Below are 19,676 nucleotides of genomic sequence, written 5' to 3'. Positions count from 1 at the left end.
GCAGGGATCCACGTAGGGTTCAAGAGAAAATGACCTCCTGGTCTGCGCCAGAGGGCATGGCTTTGCATGGGCGTTAAGCTACGGTTGCTGGCGTGAAATGCTTTCCATCCCCTTTCTCTCATAGTGCAAAAACAAGTCCTGTGTGGATAAACTTGCCTGGCTTGCAAACAGAGTACATTATGATTTATGTACTGTTTTTGCTTTAGTGACCCTTTTAGTTAATTTTTTTTTGTCATGTCATATTCATTCGTTTTAGTGAAGAGAGTGAAAAATGTAACAAAATATTCTATTTTATTATTTATTTACTAATTCTAAATCATCTAAAATTAATGCATGTTATTTATATTACTTGTATTTATATAACTTAAATAAATAATTTCTACAAAACACATTCTGATTAGCAGCAAAGTTTCCATTTGCATTTGTATCATTATGAGCCGATACACATTTATGTTGTGTATATATTGATGTAATCTCATAGTGTGAATGTGTAGTGTTGCCAAAAGCGTTTGAAATCTGCATCTATCAGCGGATCCCTAACATATCTGTTCATAGACTGGTCTGCTGAGAGACGCGGCTTACAAACGCTCCCATGTGTATCTGTGTAAGCACTCGTGAAGAGCATGAAGCGATGATCATTGTAGCCAATCACAGACATATCTGTTGAGCGCATGAACACAGTGGGCAATCAGATTCAGAGGTGTTTAAGAATCTGCTCAAAAGCACTCAAAATCCTATCGGGAAAGGCTGTTTTTGTCACATTTATTGGTACCGACATTGGTACTTTTTACAACACTAAGAATAGGACTACTCTAGCACATTTTTAGTTCCAGAACTAAATGTACAGTTCTAAAGTACTACTGGGATCATCACTTGTGCGGGGCATTCAACAACGAAAACAAAGAAGAACAACGTTAACAACAGGAGGATGGAGGAGGCTGTGATCGGAGCTTTGTTTTGGTTGTGTCTCTCTCTTGTTTCACAATAATGGACATGGAATGTCAATGTATACGTAAAGTGATTGGAAGAACAGAAACGAGGACTAAGAATCTCCAATGACAACTGGCAGTGCTACATTTGCTACGGCTACCCAGGCTACACAGCTACACTGCCCAGGCTACCCACTGCTTTTATATAGTGTGGACTTCTTGCGAACATATTTAATTTGTCATGTGACCTACCGGTATCAGTAGCATTTCTTCAGTGCTATCCACAAATTTTTTCCAGTAGCCACATGGGATAATAAAGTGTGTTCTCATCAGAAGTAGTAGATTATTCAGGTTCTTTTCTCCTACTGTTATGAATACTGTGAATTTGGATATACTAGTCTTTACACATACTATATAGTATGGGATTTTGCCTGTGTATTAGCTGCTTCTATTAACATTGGTTTAGTCTTGATCACTATATCTTTAGTGACTCTTCTAAATTCTGTACCTCAGGAGTATCCCACTCTGTCTCTGTCAACCACCAAAATACAAACTGAGAGGGAAGCCAGCAGCCATTCAAGGCTCCCGTGCACATGGCGTTCACTCAGCACTGAAAACTCCCAGCACTCTTGCTTGTTTGAAAGGCTCTTGGCCTTGTTTGAAAAGCTGCCCTGAGAGCCGCGGCCGAGGACAGAGTTTCTCTAAGTGGCTGCGGGCCCAGGAAGGGGGAGGGTTGTGAAGCCCGCTTGTGGCTTTGATCAAATATTCCCCCACCTCTCCTGGCAGGATGGTCTGTTATTCCAGGAACTATTCTGCACTCCCGCGACAGGGGGTGGGGGCTGGGTGACGGGCACAGGGTCAGAACTGAGAAAGGGAGGAGGTTGGTGAAACCAACGGCATGAGGAAGGAGAAAAATTGTCCCTTTGCAGAAGGAAAGAGTTTTTTTTCATAACAAAATCTTCACAGCTTAAAGTTGATGGACTTGTGGCCCTGTTGCAGTGAATGATATATGTGCCCCCTGTCAGATTATAGTTGCGGTTAAGTAGGTTTGTTAGTTTTATACTCACTAATCAGAGGACATAAATTGGCTATGAAAAATCTTGGTATCGGGTTACATGGGGTTGAAGCCAGTGAAAGTGGTTGTAGTGTGGGTATGGAGTGGAGTTTGATAGCAGAGCGGTACCCTCAGGCTAGTTGAGCTTTTTGATTGTTGTGGGTGAAATTGATACTGGCCTTGACCTAAATGCCATGCCTGTGGCTGCGACTCATCTGTTCTATGTTCTCTACTACTGGACCACAGCCACAATCCATGAACGCTTGCTCTGTGTGCACCCGCGTGTTTAGGTCAGCTTTGACGATAAGAGGTCTGTGTTTTTAAAACATTTAGGCTACTATCTTATGGTTCGATTTTTAGACCAGCTCTGCTTAGTGTCCTTGAGTCTTGGAGCCTTTTTATTTAAATGCACATGGTCATTTATCATCTCGTTTGAAGCAGTTTTGCTTGTATAATATTGGATTGCAATTCAGTAATGGCTTCAGGCTCTCCCTACACATGGATTTCAGAAGAAGTAAACTATTTTCTTGATGATTTTGAGTGAATTGCTATTAAACGAATACATGTCTCTGCCAGCCACTGAAAAAATTACTACTTGCACGCTTGTTTTGTAGGACTGGGTATCGATCCAGATTTACTGATTCAATTCCAGTGTTGTTATTAACTAAAACGATTACAAATTAATAATAATAATAAAAAAATGTATTGTAAAAATGCATTGGTTCCGTGATATCGAGTTCATTTATCGAAGGCGATTCATCTTCAATAATGAACTCGGAGCCATAGTTCACTGACAAGCTACGCGATACTGTGTATTAACTGCCGCTCCATTTGAAAGCAGGGGAATGGGGATTTACCGCTAATCACAGAACCGGCTTTACTAAAGAGATGCACATGATCATATCGTTCGATATATTATCCAGCCCTAACTTAAAATAAAGGTAAATATAAAAATAAAAAAACTCTAAAACTAATGAAAATGACTAAAACACTGTAGTCTAATGCTATAATATTATTTAAATAAAACTAAAATAACACTGGCAAGATTCGTGTCTTCCTTTTCACATTACTACAGCATAACAGATTGATCTTGGGCTGTCAGTATTGGGATTGTACAAATGAAGATCGAGATTAAATGAAAAATTGATTTTACCCGGTCCTAATATTTGGTGCAATGAAAGAAACCAAGCATGGCCAAAATATTTTTTGAGTGTTTTTGATTTAAGTTGAAGCTGGCCCCCACTGTTATGATTCAGCCCCAGGCAGATACGCGAACACATACTGCTTTCTTTGAATTGCAGGACTCTTTGAACCCCGAAAAAGTTTTATCAAACAGTCAACCCATCAGAAAAAAAGAAAACTCTAAAACTGAAGGTGCAAGAGAAACTCTGGTACCTGGACTGATTCTGTCGAGTAGGCTGAAATACTTGATCAAAGCATCAGTGAATAGAGTTTCTGACCAAGTTGGCATTTGGTGTGAGAGGCATTTTGATGTTTTTTGAGATGGGAAAGAACTCCACTGGCCGTCCACTTCTGACCAACTCCAAATCAGGTCAGCCCTCACTCAGAGGCATGGAAGACAAACAAACAATTTGTGTTTGTCCATCTGTCCTTTTTGCTATTTTCTTTTTAAACACTATTCTGAGAAATATTTCAAAGGGTTAGTGTTACCGTTTATTAAGAAGGACATGCTTTTCTTCGCTCGTAACATAATTTTATATTTATTATCACTTAGTGCAAGCGAAAGACAAACAAATAAATGGGGTGAAAAGCATTGCATTGGCAGCTGTCCATATTCCATGTATGGAGATAACTTGCATGGCTAGCTCCATTGTGAATCACTTACAGCATTGCAGCACTTTATGTACCGCACCAATCTGACCTTTTTTTATTCTGCTGATGCTTAAGGTGGAACTGGGTATGAGGAGTTCAACCGCCTGTCGAATCAAATGATTGCCCCAGTGATTTCATTGAGAGTATTGCTCATGAAAGGAAATACACATTTGAACGGCTATACAAGAGAAGGATAGAAGAGTGGCGCTGAGGGTGGCGGAGCTAAACAAGGGGCACCTGTTTTGGTGGTTAAAGAAGAGATGGCTGGGCGCAGAAATTGGGGACCCAGGGCTGGAGAAAAGTGTGCAACTGGGCTTTCAGCCAGTCGTGGGGGCCTACTGGGGAAATTTGTTGGGGCGAACTGCGGGAAACATGATTGTTGGTGTGTGTTTAAAGTACAAATTGAAAATGGTTACAGGTGTTGCTGAATTCTCCATTTTTTTGGTATTTCTTTTTAAATTTTCTTACATAATCTTTTTAAACTGATGCAAATTAGCCAACCTCATCAACATTACACAAAAAAGCATAAGTTGGGAAGCAAATGTCAGTGCTTTTCAGAAAAGTAGGGTAAACTACTTGGGTAAATTAGGGAAGATGTCAGTTAACGTGTTTGCAGAGTGCAAGCCATGTCCAGGAATGGTGTGCCACATTTGTTTTCCATCTTTGACTTCTGAAAGGCCACTTTTACACAGTTAAATCTGTGGCTCCAGATAAACAATTTGTTTATCTGGAGCCACACTTCTTAACATTTTTGCCCAGAAGCTCTCAGCTATGGATGGGGAACAGGTAGCTAAGGTTGAACCAGTTGTCATGGTATTTTAATCAGATTTACTGTCTGTTTTATGAATGCATGCCTCAGGACGATACCAATATCATCTCATGAAGGAGGTTATTGAATCAAAATGTATTTTTTCAGATTGATATTTAATGTTCGAAATTCTCCAAAAGGCCAGCAGTGCTATCATTCATTTAATATAAAGTCTAGCAACATGTCCGTGAAATGATTGTCTACTGAAGGTAATAGCACTAATAAAGAAATAAACAGCCATCCTTAAACAATTCACGGCCTCATTTTGTGGTTATGTAATTCCTAAATAATCTTTAACCTAGTTTTTTTTTTTTTTTGTCATTTTAGGAGGGTTTTATCTCCTGGAAATGTTTCATTGATAAATGTCTGTGTTGTCAACACATCAAAAGAGCTAGATTTCACACTTAGAACAACTAAAAGATGGGATTTCAGCCAAGTGGAGAGAGTCTGTCTGATATTCTGATGGTTTGGTGCACACCTAATGATGGTAATTATCATGTCTGCGCCGCTGAGACCTTTTAGAGTTTCCACACCTTTGCTGGTTTGTGGGTGTGGCGTGGGACATTAGTGTAGGGCAGTTTATTAAGAAAGTAGAGTTATGGTGCAATACCATGAGGTCAGGTTTATGCTTATCATTTAAAGGTGCACCTTTGCATGGAATATTGCAATATTAAACTCTTTATAAAAAAAACAACAACAAAAAAACAATGCATTAATCTGTCCTAAAACTCTCTTTGTCTTGCAGTTAGTCTTTTGTTACAATTTCTATTCAGTTTTTTGGAGATGAAAGAGTATGTTGCTCAAATGATCTTTTGGATTGAATTTGGAATGAGACATTAAAAGAGATTTTCTTCAATCTTGCAGATGCACCCTTTGGGCCTGTGTAACAATAATGATGAAGAGGACTTGTACGAATATGGCTGGGTTGGAGTGGTCAAACTGGAGCAGCCCGAGTTGGACCCCAGCTGTCTTACAGTACTGGGCAAGGTAAGGATGCCTCTCAATGTTTACTTACTGTAGTAGATTAGTTCAAAGTTCTGTTCATAAATGCCAGTGACTTTTAGGCACAAACTATTGTATTAAAAAACAGTGTTTTTGGAGTGACATTTTCTTATATATGCTGCAAATAGTGTCTTTGTATCATTATTTGTGCCAATTATTTCATGTTGTCCTGCTGGTCAAAGGCAGTTTTGGCAAAACCAGACCGTAATAATTCCACTTTGATTCATACAGTTTTGCAAGACCTGCTGAATGGTTTTGTTGTTCAAGACTGCCATACAGTACTTTCCAAATAGTGTCATCTGATTTGTGGACATGCTGTGAATGTCACATGGTAAAATACTTTCAGTGTGGTGTTGGCTACCATGTGTGCTTTTCAGACAAATCCAGACGCAGATGAAGCGTTTCCTAATTGGCTGAGCTTTCTGCTGTCTCAAGACACCAGTATCTGTTTGCATGTTTGACCTTTTCATGGGGAAATTTGAGAATTTCCACACATTTATACTCAGCAGGACGCTCTTGGTCTAAAACGGTGAAATATTTTCTCATGTCTAATGCTGAAATGGTTTTAACGTTACACATAACATGCTCTCCGTATTCATTCATATGTTCTGAAATAATATTCAATTTGGTGCAATGCAATGATTTTGCTGTTATAAGAGATTTAGTTCAAGTGGATGTCAGTATACTCATTTCCTTGCTCTTTTTATTAGACAACATTTGCAAAGGAGCATAATCAAAGTGTGTGAACAGTTCTTTATCGGTGACACAAAACTGCATCAGTTAAGGTTTCAGGTTATCATAAAACCAAAAAAACTAACTCTGAATATGAACTTATATGATTTCCGGAAAGTTCACTTTAGGTGAACTGGGGGGTAAACTCACTCCATCTCTTTTACTTTCATAATAATGGGTTAGAAAAACATCCTCCCCTTCTTTTGTGCCAGTGCTATAATTAGAGAGTTGACTGTCATAATCGGGCCTCTGATATAGGCCCGCGCTCAGCTGGGGTTCTCGTTCTAGCCCCGGCATCAGTGTCTGTCCAGTCTCGCCAGTGTTCCTTTGACCTGCTTGTGCCAGTCTGTCCCTGCTGTGCCACCCCTGCCCTTAGTTTTGTTCTTCTTTTCCTTTCACTGTCTCTTTTATCTTTCTGCTGTTGTTCAAACATGCACTGTTGTTCATAAGTTTGGGGTCAGCTAGATTTATTATTATTTATTTTTTTTGAACGATAGAAAATCATTTTATTAAGCAAGAATGGATTAAAATGATCAAACGTGACAGAAAAGTCATTTCCAGTGTTTTTAATGATTTCTATATTAAACTTTCTTTTTATAAAAGAAAATGTATCAGGGTTTCTAGAAACATTTTAAGCAGCACAATTGTTTTCAATGTTAATAATAAGAAAAAACTTGGAAAAAGCATTCTTTTTAGATGTTTCTGTCTCCCTAGTAATCTAATTAGTCTTTGGTTGAAAGGAGTGATCTCATTCAGAAGTGAATTGCTATTAATGACGTATTATTTGATGAAAATGTTTGTTTGTGTGTGTGTTTTACTCACTTTCCTGACAAGCATGACTGACGCGCTGTATATCTAATTTCTGTTCTCCTTCAGCGTTCTTTAGAGTAGTTGCAGTGCATTCGTACGACAGACGCGAGTGTCGTTATGTACCAAAGCTTTGTAAACAAAACGAACGGTTCAAAAACGTAAATACGTAAAAGTGCAGAGATTAATGTTATGCATGTGCGGCCTTCTCCTGCGCCGTCGTTACGAAGCGACGTGGTAAACAGGTGCTGGCTTAATGATGCAAGCAATCCATGGTTCAGACCCAAATAAAATCATATGAACGCAGTCCAGCGGGGGCAGGGGGAGGGGGGAGCAGTCGAACTAAGTGTGAAAGCACCCTAACACTGTATTAAAAATACAATTCTTGCCACAGTATAGTATGTGATGCAGATGCTCCTGAACTTTTAACAGAGCATTTCATTTGGTATTTATTTTTATTTGATATATATGGAGATGGAAAATTCTGCCATTACTCACCATAATTTTTTGTTGGACTATCCTTCTAAGTACGTGTATGCTGGTTTGAAATCCTCAATAACAGTAATTTCAAACCAACTTGATGCAAAAAAGAAATCCTTACCTAGAATGATGGGCAACGTGAAGTAGGCCGCGTGATTGGTTTGTCTTGGCTTTAAAGATATAAGCGTCTTTGGTTCGTCACACGCTGCCCTGTGTGTATATTTGAGAAAAGGTCATGTAGGCTTCTCCGATTTGTGTAAGGTCATGATGGAGCTGCCCCGCTGACATGTATATGTACACAGTTTCTTCCTCTGTTTCCTGTCTCTGTCCGCAGAGAGCCATCGCTCCACTCACCTCCCACCTCTCCTGCTTCCTCTCTCATTCCTGCTTATTCTTTTGTTCTGTTGCACCATTCTTTCTCACCTATACTAGTCTCATCAAATTGTGGATCTTTATATTGTAAATTTTCAGGAAACTAGTTTAAAGTGTTTATGGATCATTCAGGTATCTGCCTGACCTGATGTCCAATGCCTTGTGCACTGATTTCCTCAGGAGCCAGTAAGAAGCCTGTTTTGAATTGCAGAGATGTGGTGTCATGAAGGAACCCATGATCCTTAAAAGCCCCTTTCACACTGCACGTTGGACCCAGAAAATTGCCAGATTGCCTTCTGTGTGAACGCAAACATGTCCCAGGATTGATTCCGGGTCGGGGACCTAGGTTCAGTCCCGGTACAAGCTCTGTGTGAACAAAAGCCAGATCTAATGGCAGGTCATAGTGATGGCACACTTTATCGTGCAGCGTTTTTACTAGATGTTTTGAAGGCAGATTAACATTTGCGATTAAAAAATAAGTGCAAACTGTAATGAAGCAGAGATCAGGTAGTTCCTCACTATCTGCGCTGAAGCTGAGATCGTTCGCCAGTTCAAAGGCACCTTAACGTGCCTTGCGTTTTCGACTCGTACATTATACGTCACATTCTGATGTCACGTGTCATAACGGGACCTTTGCGGGTTGTGTGTGAATGCACGCTCTGGTTTCGCTTACAAGGTTTTGTTTTTTTTGTGTTTTTTTTTTTTTTTACATTAGAGAAATGTATGGCATTCTTATGTTTAATGGTGTCATTTTAAAAAAAAAGTTTTTATTCTTAGAACTTTTAATCTTTAGATGAAGAATTGCAGTGAAACTTGTCTCTTACTTGTATCGTACACAGATTTTGTTGTTTCTATTGTGTTGAATGTACTTCATTAATTCCCAGCAGGTCCCTCCTCTTTCAAGGGCCATCTTGATCTGTTTGTTGGTCTCTCTCTTTTCTCTCTCTCTCTCTCTCTCTCTCTCTCTCTCTCTCTCTCTCTCTCTCTCTCTCTCTCTCTTTATTGTCTCTTTGCCAGCATGATATCCTTTTTTCCAAACAGTGCTGAGCTCTGACACATGCAAAACCGGCTGAGGGGTTCTGTCCTTTCATCTCCCGACCACATTCCGAGTCTTCCCGTTCCCATTGCATCAGTCCACATGGCTGTATGCGTGAAACAAGAAGTCCAAATATTATCGAATTTTCTCGTCCAGGTTCTTTCACTTAGTTATAAACAAGTGGAAGTGGCTATTCTTATAAAAAACGTACACACACACATGCAGTGCTTAACAAATGTATTAGGTCACCACCACCCAGTGTAAAGTTTGTGCCACAGCTGGCCTAAACTAACAGTATTAGGGATTACCAAAATATTTTTTTATGTTTTTGTAATGGTTAATACACCAGTAAAGTGTTTCTAATGCTAGAATCTAGTTGTTGTTATCCATGATTTAGCTGTTTTACAAGAAAGGCAGAAAAATGATAAAGCTCTTTTATTATATTTTTTTTATTCAGATGCCCAATTACAGTCAATAACAACAGAGACTGTGAAACATAAAAAGAATGCAAGCAAGATTTTTTTTTTCTGTTTATTATGTGTGAATAAAGACTATTTAGTTGTCTTAGTTTGTTATTTTCCAAATAAATGAAAAAAAAAATAATAATAATAATATAATATAAATATTTTTCTTTTTATTATGACAGGTGGTATAATAAGTATACAGTGCTTTACAAAAGTGTTAGACCTGAATTGTTTTGAAGTTACTTTAGCATATGAATAAAAAAAAGTGCCTTTTTTTATTTGATGTGGTGCTCAAAAACATTTCTTATTTGTATCAATATTGAAAACAGTTGTGCTGCTTAATATTTTTGTGGAAACCGTGGAAACTTGCATCCTTGCCAAATAAAAGTATTTATTACGTTATATAGTGATCAAAAACTGAAACTGAAATGTAAGTCATATTGCCTTGAAGATCTTGCCTGACAGCCATATTCACCATTTTGCTATAAACCGCTCCTTTTGTGTTCCACTGAAGCGAGAAAGTCAGACGGGTTTTTGAAAGACATGAGGGTGAGTAAATGATGACAGGATTTTTCATTTTTGAGAACTACTCCTTTAAATGTTTATCTTTAAACAGTTGCTGTATTTGTTGCACCTTTGCCTTTAATTCCCTTAAGAAATGTGAAAGCATCTAAGAGAAAGCGTTTGAATAGCTTCTAGGTGTCCACACGTACAGTATGTGCGTTTTCCTCATACATCACCGTTTGATGAGCTCTTCTTTGATGAGCTGGAACATTACCTAGAAAGGACGCTAAATCCTAATGCAGGCCGGAGGCGGCTTACAGCACCTCCACCCACCTGCTTCTTGACTGCAGAGCGCTTGAGTCACCTTGATTAAAAACTAGAGAGAGATGAAGCTACATGGTAGCGCAGATTTGGATGCAGAAATGTTTTGATTTTGAAGCTCAAACTTTCAGTCTGTTTTGTTTCTTACACTCTAAAAAAAAACACTGGGTTAAAAAACTACCCAATTTGGGTTGTTCTTAACCCAAGGGCTGGGTAAATCTAGGACTAAACCCATTTTGTGTTAATTTTACCCAGCAAATTGGGTTGTTTATTTAACCCAGCATAAGGGGTTAATTTAACCCAGCTATGGTTTATTCATTTTTACTATATTACTAGCTTATTTTTTACTTCATACATTAAAGGGACAATAAGTAACTTTTTAGGTATTTTATTATCTAAAATCAATATTTTTATTCATAAATATGCCCTCAATGGTGTACAAATACCTATGCCAATGTTTAAACTAATCCTTGTAAATGAAGAATTTATTATCTTTATATAAATGGGACGGGTAGGTCGACGGAGGCTTCCATGTAGTTCCGCCATCTTGCAAAACTATAATAGCAGAGAGGGACAAAAAGTACTAAGCCATTTTTTCGGTCAGAGCCAGAAACGCAGGTGCAGAGCAGTGAGAGGCGCTTGAAACTGCACCGGCAAGTTTAAAAGTCTGGATTGCATTCTTATTATGGACCATACATATGCCGCGCCACAGGAGAAGAAAACATAGTCGCCAAAACAGTAAAAAATAGAACGTAAAAGGAAACGTGACCGTAGATTACAGAAAACAAGAGTTAATGTCGGGGAAGCTTTTTCTAGGTGGAAAGAGCTAATGCTGGATAAAGATTTCAAAAGAGACGCTGAAGTGGCCAGTTTTCTTCTCAACAGGTAAGTCAGTGTTACAATCTATATTATAATATTTTTTTTATATCTAAAAATGCATATAATTCAGAAAATATAACGAATAAATTAGACATAACTACTAATTACAATATTTCATGTTTTCCACAGTCAGTAATTCATACTGTAACATTCGTTTGTTAGTTGTCATGTTGCAGTTTGTTTGAAATAACACACCTGTTCACCTGAAGGAAAACTCGACGAAGTGCTATTAGAAGACATCCTGTCAAAGCTTTTTGGTACATATCGCCTACCGTAGATGCAACGCGCATTTGAAAAAGCGAGGCGCTGGAGAGCAAAATTAGTTTGAATGCAAAATACAATTTCACCACTAGATGGGAGTAATTCCTACTCAGTGTCCCTTTAAATAATGTTTACAGATTAATTTAAATACTCTAAACTTTTCTAAAATAATCCACACAACCACTGGTTTGTCTGATAACTTCCTTTATTTTCCTTTATTTATCATTTACAGCGTTGTTAATATAAATTTTAATAGGCTATACATATTGCCCATATTTAAACTAATTTAACAAACATCAAATGTAAAAATGAAATGTTAAACAGAAGTAATTTGTGTTATTAACCAGTCTCTGTTATTCTATAATTGCGCCGTGCCGCGCTGGTTCTCATGCCCGAGCTGAAGTTGTGTACGGCGGGGAACTTCTCACGCCTGCGTTTCACTCATAGCCGAAATATACTGCCATTGCTTTTATAACCTGCCCAAAACAAACGGTAATCAGCTCTGAGGAAATATTTTAACATCCAAAGTATTTGTATTCTGTATCTTTATGAATAAAATAATTTATTTTATGCGAAGCATCAGCCTTTTCCATCACACGAAAAGATCGCGACACTCGTAAAAGGTGATTCATACATGCAAACATGATTCATATTTTATGTATTTTTAATTGTTTGGTCAAAAGTTTTTTTTTTTTTTTTTTTACTATGTAAATTAAATATGTAAAAACTATTTTTTTTTACAATGAAAATGTATTTAGTACTTTTTAAACTTTTTTGTTAATCAAAAGAATATTAAGAAGATTTTAAAGTGTTATTTTAGTATTATTTATATACTATTATAGGATTTATTCATATTTTGAATTAGCTTTCATTATTTTCAGTTTCAGTAGTTTTGATATGTACTTCTGTTTTTTATTTATTAGTTTTTAGTTATTTTTGATTATTTATTTCTGTAGTTTCTATTTATTTTTATATAACTTTTAGTACTATTAGTGTATTTCCTATTTCGGTTTAAGTTTTTCCATTTATTATTTGGCCTGTGGTTTATTTTAGTTCAAGTTCCGTTTTAGTTGAATTCATGAAAATGATTTTTAGTTAACAAAAACAACACTGGTAGAAATATCAGATCTTAAGAGCTTTTGATCATGACACATTGGGTTTGAATGACATTTTTTGACACGCATACCATCCAGAAGTAGCAGGAATGGTTGGGGTGAGGGGGCCGGTTAGCGTTTTTGAAGCGCAGAGCGCCGATGGGGCCCTAGCTCTGGGGTTCCTCTTTTATGTTTGTGTATGCCTCAACTTGCTGATATTATCTCACTGGGTTTTCCTTTGCTTGGTGTCAAAGGTTCTCTCCCAGTGGGCGGAGCTTCTTCCGATTGGCCGGGAGGTTTCTGTCCCTCCGCAAGTATGAAATCATGGCTTTGGAACCCACTGAGTGAGTTGCCATGGCCACTGGGAAGCTCCCTGTGTCATGTGTTTCAAAGTGAACCGAGGCCTGGCAGAATTACCCAGCCTTCAATGGGAGGCAAAATGACCATTATTAGACTTCACAGTCCTGGCCATCTATTTAAAAAGAAGAAAAGAAACCCAGGGAGCTTAAGACAAGGGCTCGAGGAAAGTGAGCTGAGGGGGACGAGAGGGTGCAAGAGAGGGAGACGGATAAGCCGCCAGGGAAAATGTCATGGCGGTATCTCAGTTCAAAGAGCTCCCCCAGGAAGTATTTTGTTTTAGTGTTTACAAGAGAATGGAAATCAAGAACTCCACAAATCACCTGTGGATTTTTCCAGGCTGCCCTTCCAAAACGAATCGAGCAGAATACACATTGCGTGTCACTTTAGGGTGGTGCGGCGAACAGAGCGTGTAATGTTGTGTCTGCAAGATGTGGTAATAGAATGTGTGTGTTTCTCTTTGAACGCTGTGCCATGCTGGGATGGGCTGAGCCACTTGGCGGGCTTTCTTTTTTCCACTTTTCCTTTCATGGATTAAGTTCTATCCTGGAGTTTAAGGACTCTTTTATACTCCGGAGGGGGGAGGTATCTGTGTGTGTGTGTGTGTGTGTGTGTGTGCATACGTGCGTGTGAGGAGGGCTTGTGTAAAGGGGGTCAGCTGTGAGTGACTTGGAGGGCTACAGAAAAAGAGAATGGAGAAGAAAGCGTTAGCACACCTGCTAATTGAGAGGAAGTTGAGGACTTGACGGAGGGGGGTGAGGGAAAACGAAGGATTGGGAGAAAAGGGGAGGGAGAGAGGAGAAACAGTCTTGAGAGGGAAATGCACACTATAAAACCCCGATAAGTTCAGAATGCTCAACTTTTGTGGACACCGATTACCGTTTTTTTAATTTATTTTTTGTTCTCTAACTCAAAGGTAATGATAGTAGTGCTTAAATTTATTCTGTACTACACAAACTTGTTAGGCACAATTTGATTGAAATATTGAATAAACTAACTCATACATGCTAACATAATTATCAAAGAGCCTGCCACTATATACTGTTCGTTTCACATAAAAAAAAAAAAAAACAGCCTTGAGGACATTTTTTGTTTCTTTTCAAGTTGGCTTAAAATCAAAATTTACTCAACTTAGTTTCAAAATACAAGTTTTCATGATAAAATAACTTAATTATACATTTGGCAGATGTTTTTATCTTCTGTGCATTCATTGTCAGCGTGTTTTGACTGTTTTCAACCCCTGACCTTGGTTTGCTAATGACTTGTTCTACCAGTTGAGTTATTTTTTTTTCTCAGCTGTGTGTCAGAAATACTTTTTTACGGAAGTAAAATGGGTTATGAAGATAAATAATTAAATTTGTTATTTGATAAAGAATTAAACTTTTTCGTTAGTTTCTCAAAAAAATGTAATTTTCATTTACTCATCATCTTCTGTTTATCTTGGAAAAACAAATGAAGATATTTTTAATGAAACCTGAGAGATTTCGGTCCATGCATTGTAAGGCTGTTCCACCAAAACCATTGTGGCTCCTCCAAAGAACCTTACAGTGAATAGTTCAATGATCATTCCCAACTTGTATGTCTTACTTTCTTCGACCAAGATTGAGACATTTTTTAAACATTTCATACAAAAGAGGAGGGTCCAAAATATCGAATTTCATTATATGGACCAATAAATAATAAAAAAAAACCTTTTCGAAAAAATCTTCTATTTCACAGAAAAAAGAAAGGCAATAAGGCATAATGGCATGGAGGTGAGTAAATGACAACACAATTTGGGTGAACTATCCTAATACCTTTGTTTCAGATGTGTCCCCTAAAATTCCTGAGGGGAATTAAAAAAGAAGCTAATTGCTATCATAAAAATACAGTGCTATAAAAATGATTGTGGGCAGCATTACTCAGATAATTTGGTTTTGGAAGATTTGGATGAGAAATAGTTTTGGAGAATCTTGCAGACTTTTGTATCTTTGTAAATTTGAACGTGGTTTGTCTCTTCTGAAACTCTAGACGAGACGTGTGAGATTACCAGGGCCTCTGGGAATCTCTGCAGGAGCCTTAAGTCTCCATTTGCACTCTATTTAATCTCATTGCCATCTTGGAGAAACAATTGAGATGTTAAACAGATCTCATGTGCGATTTGTCTTTCCTGTGGGCCGAACTGGGGGTTGGAAACTGAGAACTGGACTGGCTAACACACCTGGTAGCCTCAGGTGCACGAAGCCACCGGCTTGTGTGTCAGGTAAAGATATGGTTGTTAAAGTGTGAGACGTGTGAGCGCAGGGAGGAATTTTGGCTGGTTGAATTACAGCTCTCTGGAGCAGAAGGGACAATAGAGCAAGAGGGAGAGTTCTTCTCCTCTTTCCTGCTCTCTCATACAGAACAGCCTTGAGAAAGATGAATGAATGAGAGGCCGAGGTGGAAAAAAACAGAATGAACGTGTGAGAGGAAGCAAGGAGTTTCCATCAGATTCCTTCGTTCATTGAAAGAAAGACACCCCGGTTTTTGTACTTGTATCAAAGTGCTGCCCTCCTGTTAAAAATCATTGAAGTCTTCTGGTAAATCCCCCCGCTGCAAGGGTTAATCTAAGTGCTGGAAAGCCGTTGTGGTCTTGTATAGGCCGAGTCTAAACCTGCTGTTCTGTTTGCCTGGGGAGAAATGCTGCTCGCCAAATGCAGATCCCATTACAAAGACTCAGACACTCACACACACACACACGCACACATACTCACTCATGAAACTTAGCTCAAATATACCCCACACACACACAGAGCCACTTCAAGGGGAGGTTAGATTAGAGAGGTATGAAGGCAGAAAGCTCATGCTCCTTTAATTAAAGTCATTCGCATTCAGCTGTCCTCATTCACCGCAGTGCATGAGCAGCTCTGATCTGACGACTCCACACTGGCTGATGCTCTTCAATCAGATATTTCATTTAATGAATAATTGAGCAAAATGTAATGCCTACTTGCATTTATTTGTTTGTATATTCTTATTTTAAAGGGGTCATATGATACAATTTCAAGTTTTCCTTTTTTGGGGGGTGTTACAAGCTGTTTGTGCATAGATACGATTCCTAAAGTTGCGAAGACTAAAGTCCCAAACCCTAAGAGATATTCTTTTTAAAAGTTAAGACTCGTCCACGCCCTCCTAAAATGGCTCGTTTAAACATGCTCCCACGTCTACATCACGATGTGGGAAGATTTGCATAACACCTCCCAAATGTTCATGCAAAGAAAGAAGGCGTAACTTTTATTCTCGTTGTAGTGTTGTTGCTGCCCCACTGTCATGTCGTGAAAACGCTGTGTGTTTTGTTGTGAAAGTGAAACTACTTTGTTTGGTCTTCCAGAAGAGGACACAACTAGAAATCAGTGGTTAAGTTGTATTTACAACACTGTTCCAGAACAGTTCAACCCAAATATTCAGATGTGTGCAGCGCATTTTATGGAGGAATTTTCCCTGATCCTGGGAGAGTAGCCTACAAAGCCGTCTACACACAAAGGCTGTTTCTATGAAGTTCCAACTTCGCAAGGATAGTCTGGTGCTTCTGACTCAGTCGTGGCAAAAGCCCCTTCTCGTCAGCGATCAGGTGGAACTAATTATCACCCACCTGTGTGCACTAGAGTAGAAAAAGACGCACACATTTCTTTTCTATGTGTCCGCTAGAACCGCCAACAATGCCAGTACAGCGCGAGAAAGGAAAGTGGCAATTTAATCAAACTGTCCTGAAGCTGTGCGCAATCTGGTACCAATTCAAAAGACTGAACAGACAGCTGGTAAGATCGCCACCTTAATCAGACTTTGTTGTCACTTGTAGATTGTTGCACGCTGATGAGGCGTTGACGTGCGGGCGGTGTAAGACACTTGTGTTTGTGCGCTGTAGTATCTGTGTGTTGTAAATATTCACGTGGTAGTTTACGGAATGTATTGTGTAAATAGTGGTTGGTCAATTTAGCGCAGCTTGACTAATTTAGTGATTTAAGTACTTTTAAGCCTGTAAGTACTTTTTTATTTTAAAAGAATTTGCCACTGATGGTTCAAACGTGAGTTTTGAGCAGTGTAGAGTAGCACTTGTTGTTTGTAATTTCTCTGAGCGCAACATGGTTTTATGTTTACGCAGCGCGATATGCAATGCAACGCGTAAAAAGACAGTATAAGTCATTATAATCAGTAATTATGTTCTCACTGGATGCAACAAATACCTTGTTTGTAATAGGTTTTATTGGTTTTGTCTGGTCGTGCTGGGACATAGCATTACAGTATGGTGAGGGGCGTAACATTTCTGTCACACGCTTGAGGTATTCAGCCAATCATAATACACTGGATAGCTGGCTAATCAGCATACACCTTGCTTTTCAGAACGATGAGTTTTGTAAAAATCAATGTTTCAGAAAGTCGGGTGTAGAGGAGCAACAATAATGTACAGTGTGGAAATGTTTTTTTAACCTTAAACCGCATAAACACACATTTCATTATACCAAATATAATGTTACACAACATAATGTTCTATATGCATATGTGTGTGTGTGTGTCTGTGTGTAAATTTGCATATGCCTCTTTATTTTTTTATTATTATTAGACTTTGAGGTTCTTGATGACACTGTTATTTTGCAATTACTTTTTTTTTTTTTTTTTTTTAAAGAGTAAAATATTAATAGGGTCACATGTAAATGCCTCTACTTATTTTTTTATTATTAAAATGTTTTTTTTTTTTTTAGATTAATCATTCCTCACCATTTAATGTGTGTGTATATATATATATATATATATGTATGTATGTATATATATGTATATGTATGTATGTATGTGTAACAATCTATCAAACCAACATTAATATTTAAGCATCGCTGTTGATTTTTAGAGTAGTTCTGGTGATTGTAAAGATAGCATAGATGCTGACCTCTTTGGGACGCCACATTTTTAAACTCTCAGTGACCCCGGGCAGCCTTTTGTGTCTGATTGTCTTGAGACAGTGTCATCAGAGTGTCTCCCTGCAGTGTTAACCTTATTAAAGCTAACTTGTGTGTGTATGTTTATTTGCCTCGTGCTGCGGTACCCTTATTAAATCTAAACTCGTCTGGATAGAGTTATCATTACTGACAGGGAAACCACAGCACACTTACTTGATAATGACTTCTTTGCTGAAAGCTCTGAATACTCTACTGTACTGAGCAAGAGCATTTCACATCCATTTAAAAGTAATCGTCTGAATGGTGTATGCAACATTGTTGATTCAGAAATTCATTCAGAAATGCAATTAGCTTCACATTTCCCCTTTACAGCTACAAGGATATAGGCTTTGCTGGCAAAACCGCAAAGCAGCAGCTTTTCAAATGCTACTATTTCTTGTTTTATCATCTTAGAGCAGTAAGTGTAAATGTAAATGTAAGTCTCTACATATTTGTGGTAGTAAGTTTGATGTTAGCTCCTCTTTAAAGTCATGAAATCAAAACGGACCTGTTTGACAAAAAAATCCTGGTCTTATTGTGAATGATCAACACATCTATGTGTTATTAAAAAATAATTATATATACCGGTACACAATATATATTGTATTCATAGTCTTTAATAAAAATTCTTAATATATTTAATGGTTCACCAATAGCCAGTTACATATTTACACATTGGTTTAGTAAACTCTAATTGGTCTGGATGCATACTAGTTTAACACCCATTTTTTTTATGATTCAGTTAGATCGATCAGTGGCTAAAACTCCCGTTGCATGCATTTAAACCTATTGTAGGAGACACTTAAAACAATATCACCTTTATTTATATAGTGCTTTAAACAAAATACATTGCGCCAAAGCACTGAACAACATTCATTTGGAAAACAGTGTCTCAATAATGCAAAATGATAGTTAAAGGCAGTTCATCATTGAATTCATTGATGTCATCTCTGTTCAGTTGAAATAGTGTCTGTTTTAATTTGCAATCAAGTCAACGATATCGCTGTAGATGAAGTGACCCCAACTAAGCAAGCCAGAGGCGACAGCGGCAAGGAACCGAAACTCCATCGGTGACAGAATGGAGAAAAAAACCTTGGGAGAAACCAGGCTCAGTTGGGGGACCAGTTCTCCTCTGACCAGACGAAACCAGTAGTTCAATTCCAGGCTGCATTAAAGTCAGATTGTGCAGAAGAATCATCTGTTTCCTGTGGTCTTGTCCTGGTGCTCCTCTGAGACAAGGTCTTTACAGGGGATCTGTATCTGGGGCTCTAGTTGTCCTGGTCTCCGCTGTCTTTCAGGGCAGTAGAGGTCCTTTCTAGGTGCTGATCCACCATCTGGTCTGGATACGTACTGGATCCGGGTGACTGCAGTGACCCTCTGATCTGGACACAGACTGGATCTGGTGGCCACGGTGACCTCGGAACAAGAGAGAAACAGACAAATATTAGCGTAGATGCCATTCTTCTAATGATGTAGAAAGTACGGTGTTATGTGAAGTGTTCCGGTTCCAGTTTACCTAATTAATGCAGCCTAAAAATCCTTTAACGGATTTGGATATTAAAAGCATATTAGTATGTTATGTGTATGCCAGGTTAAAGAGATGGGTCTTTAATCTAGATTTAAACTGCAAGAGTGTGTCTGCCTCCCGAACAATGTTAGGTAGGTTATTCCAGAGTTTAGGCGCCAAATAGGAAAAGGATCTGCCGCCCGCAGTTGATTTTGATATTGTAGGTATTATCAAATTGCCTGAGTTTTGAGAACGTAGCGGACGTAGAGGAGTATAATGTAAAAGGA

The 19,676-nt window shown here is 38.4% G+C and overlaps 1 protein-coding gene across 1 annotated transcript in view; it reads left to right on the top strand.

Annotated features, from left to right (window-relative positions):
• Positions 1-19,676, top strand: part of znrf3 (zinc and ring finger 3) — a 76,080-nt gene that overhangs the window by 38,110 nt on the left and 18,294 nt on the right. Inside the window, exon 2 of the mRNA XM_026244814.1 lies at positions 5,489-5,611. Within this exon, the coding sequence (XP_026100599.1) occupies positions 5,489-5,611 (123 nt within the window). The remainder of the gene's footprint in view (positions 1-5,488; positions 5,612-19,676) is intronic.

The sequence above is a fragment of the Carassius auratus genome, chromosome 5, assembly GCF_003368295.1.
Source record: "Carassius auratus strain Wakin chromosome 5, ASM336829v1, whole genome shotgun sequence".
Taxonomy (NCBI): Eukaryota; Metazoa; Chordata; class Actinopteri; order Cypriniformes; family Cyprinidae; genus Carassius; species Carassius auratus.
This window is presented reverse-complemented; position numbering and strand designations above follow the sequence as displayed.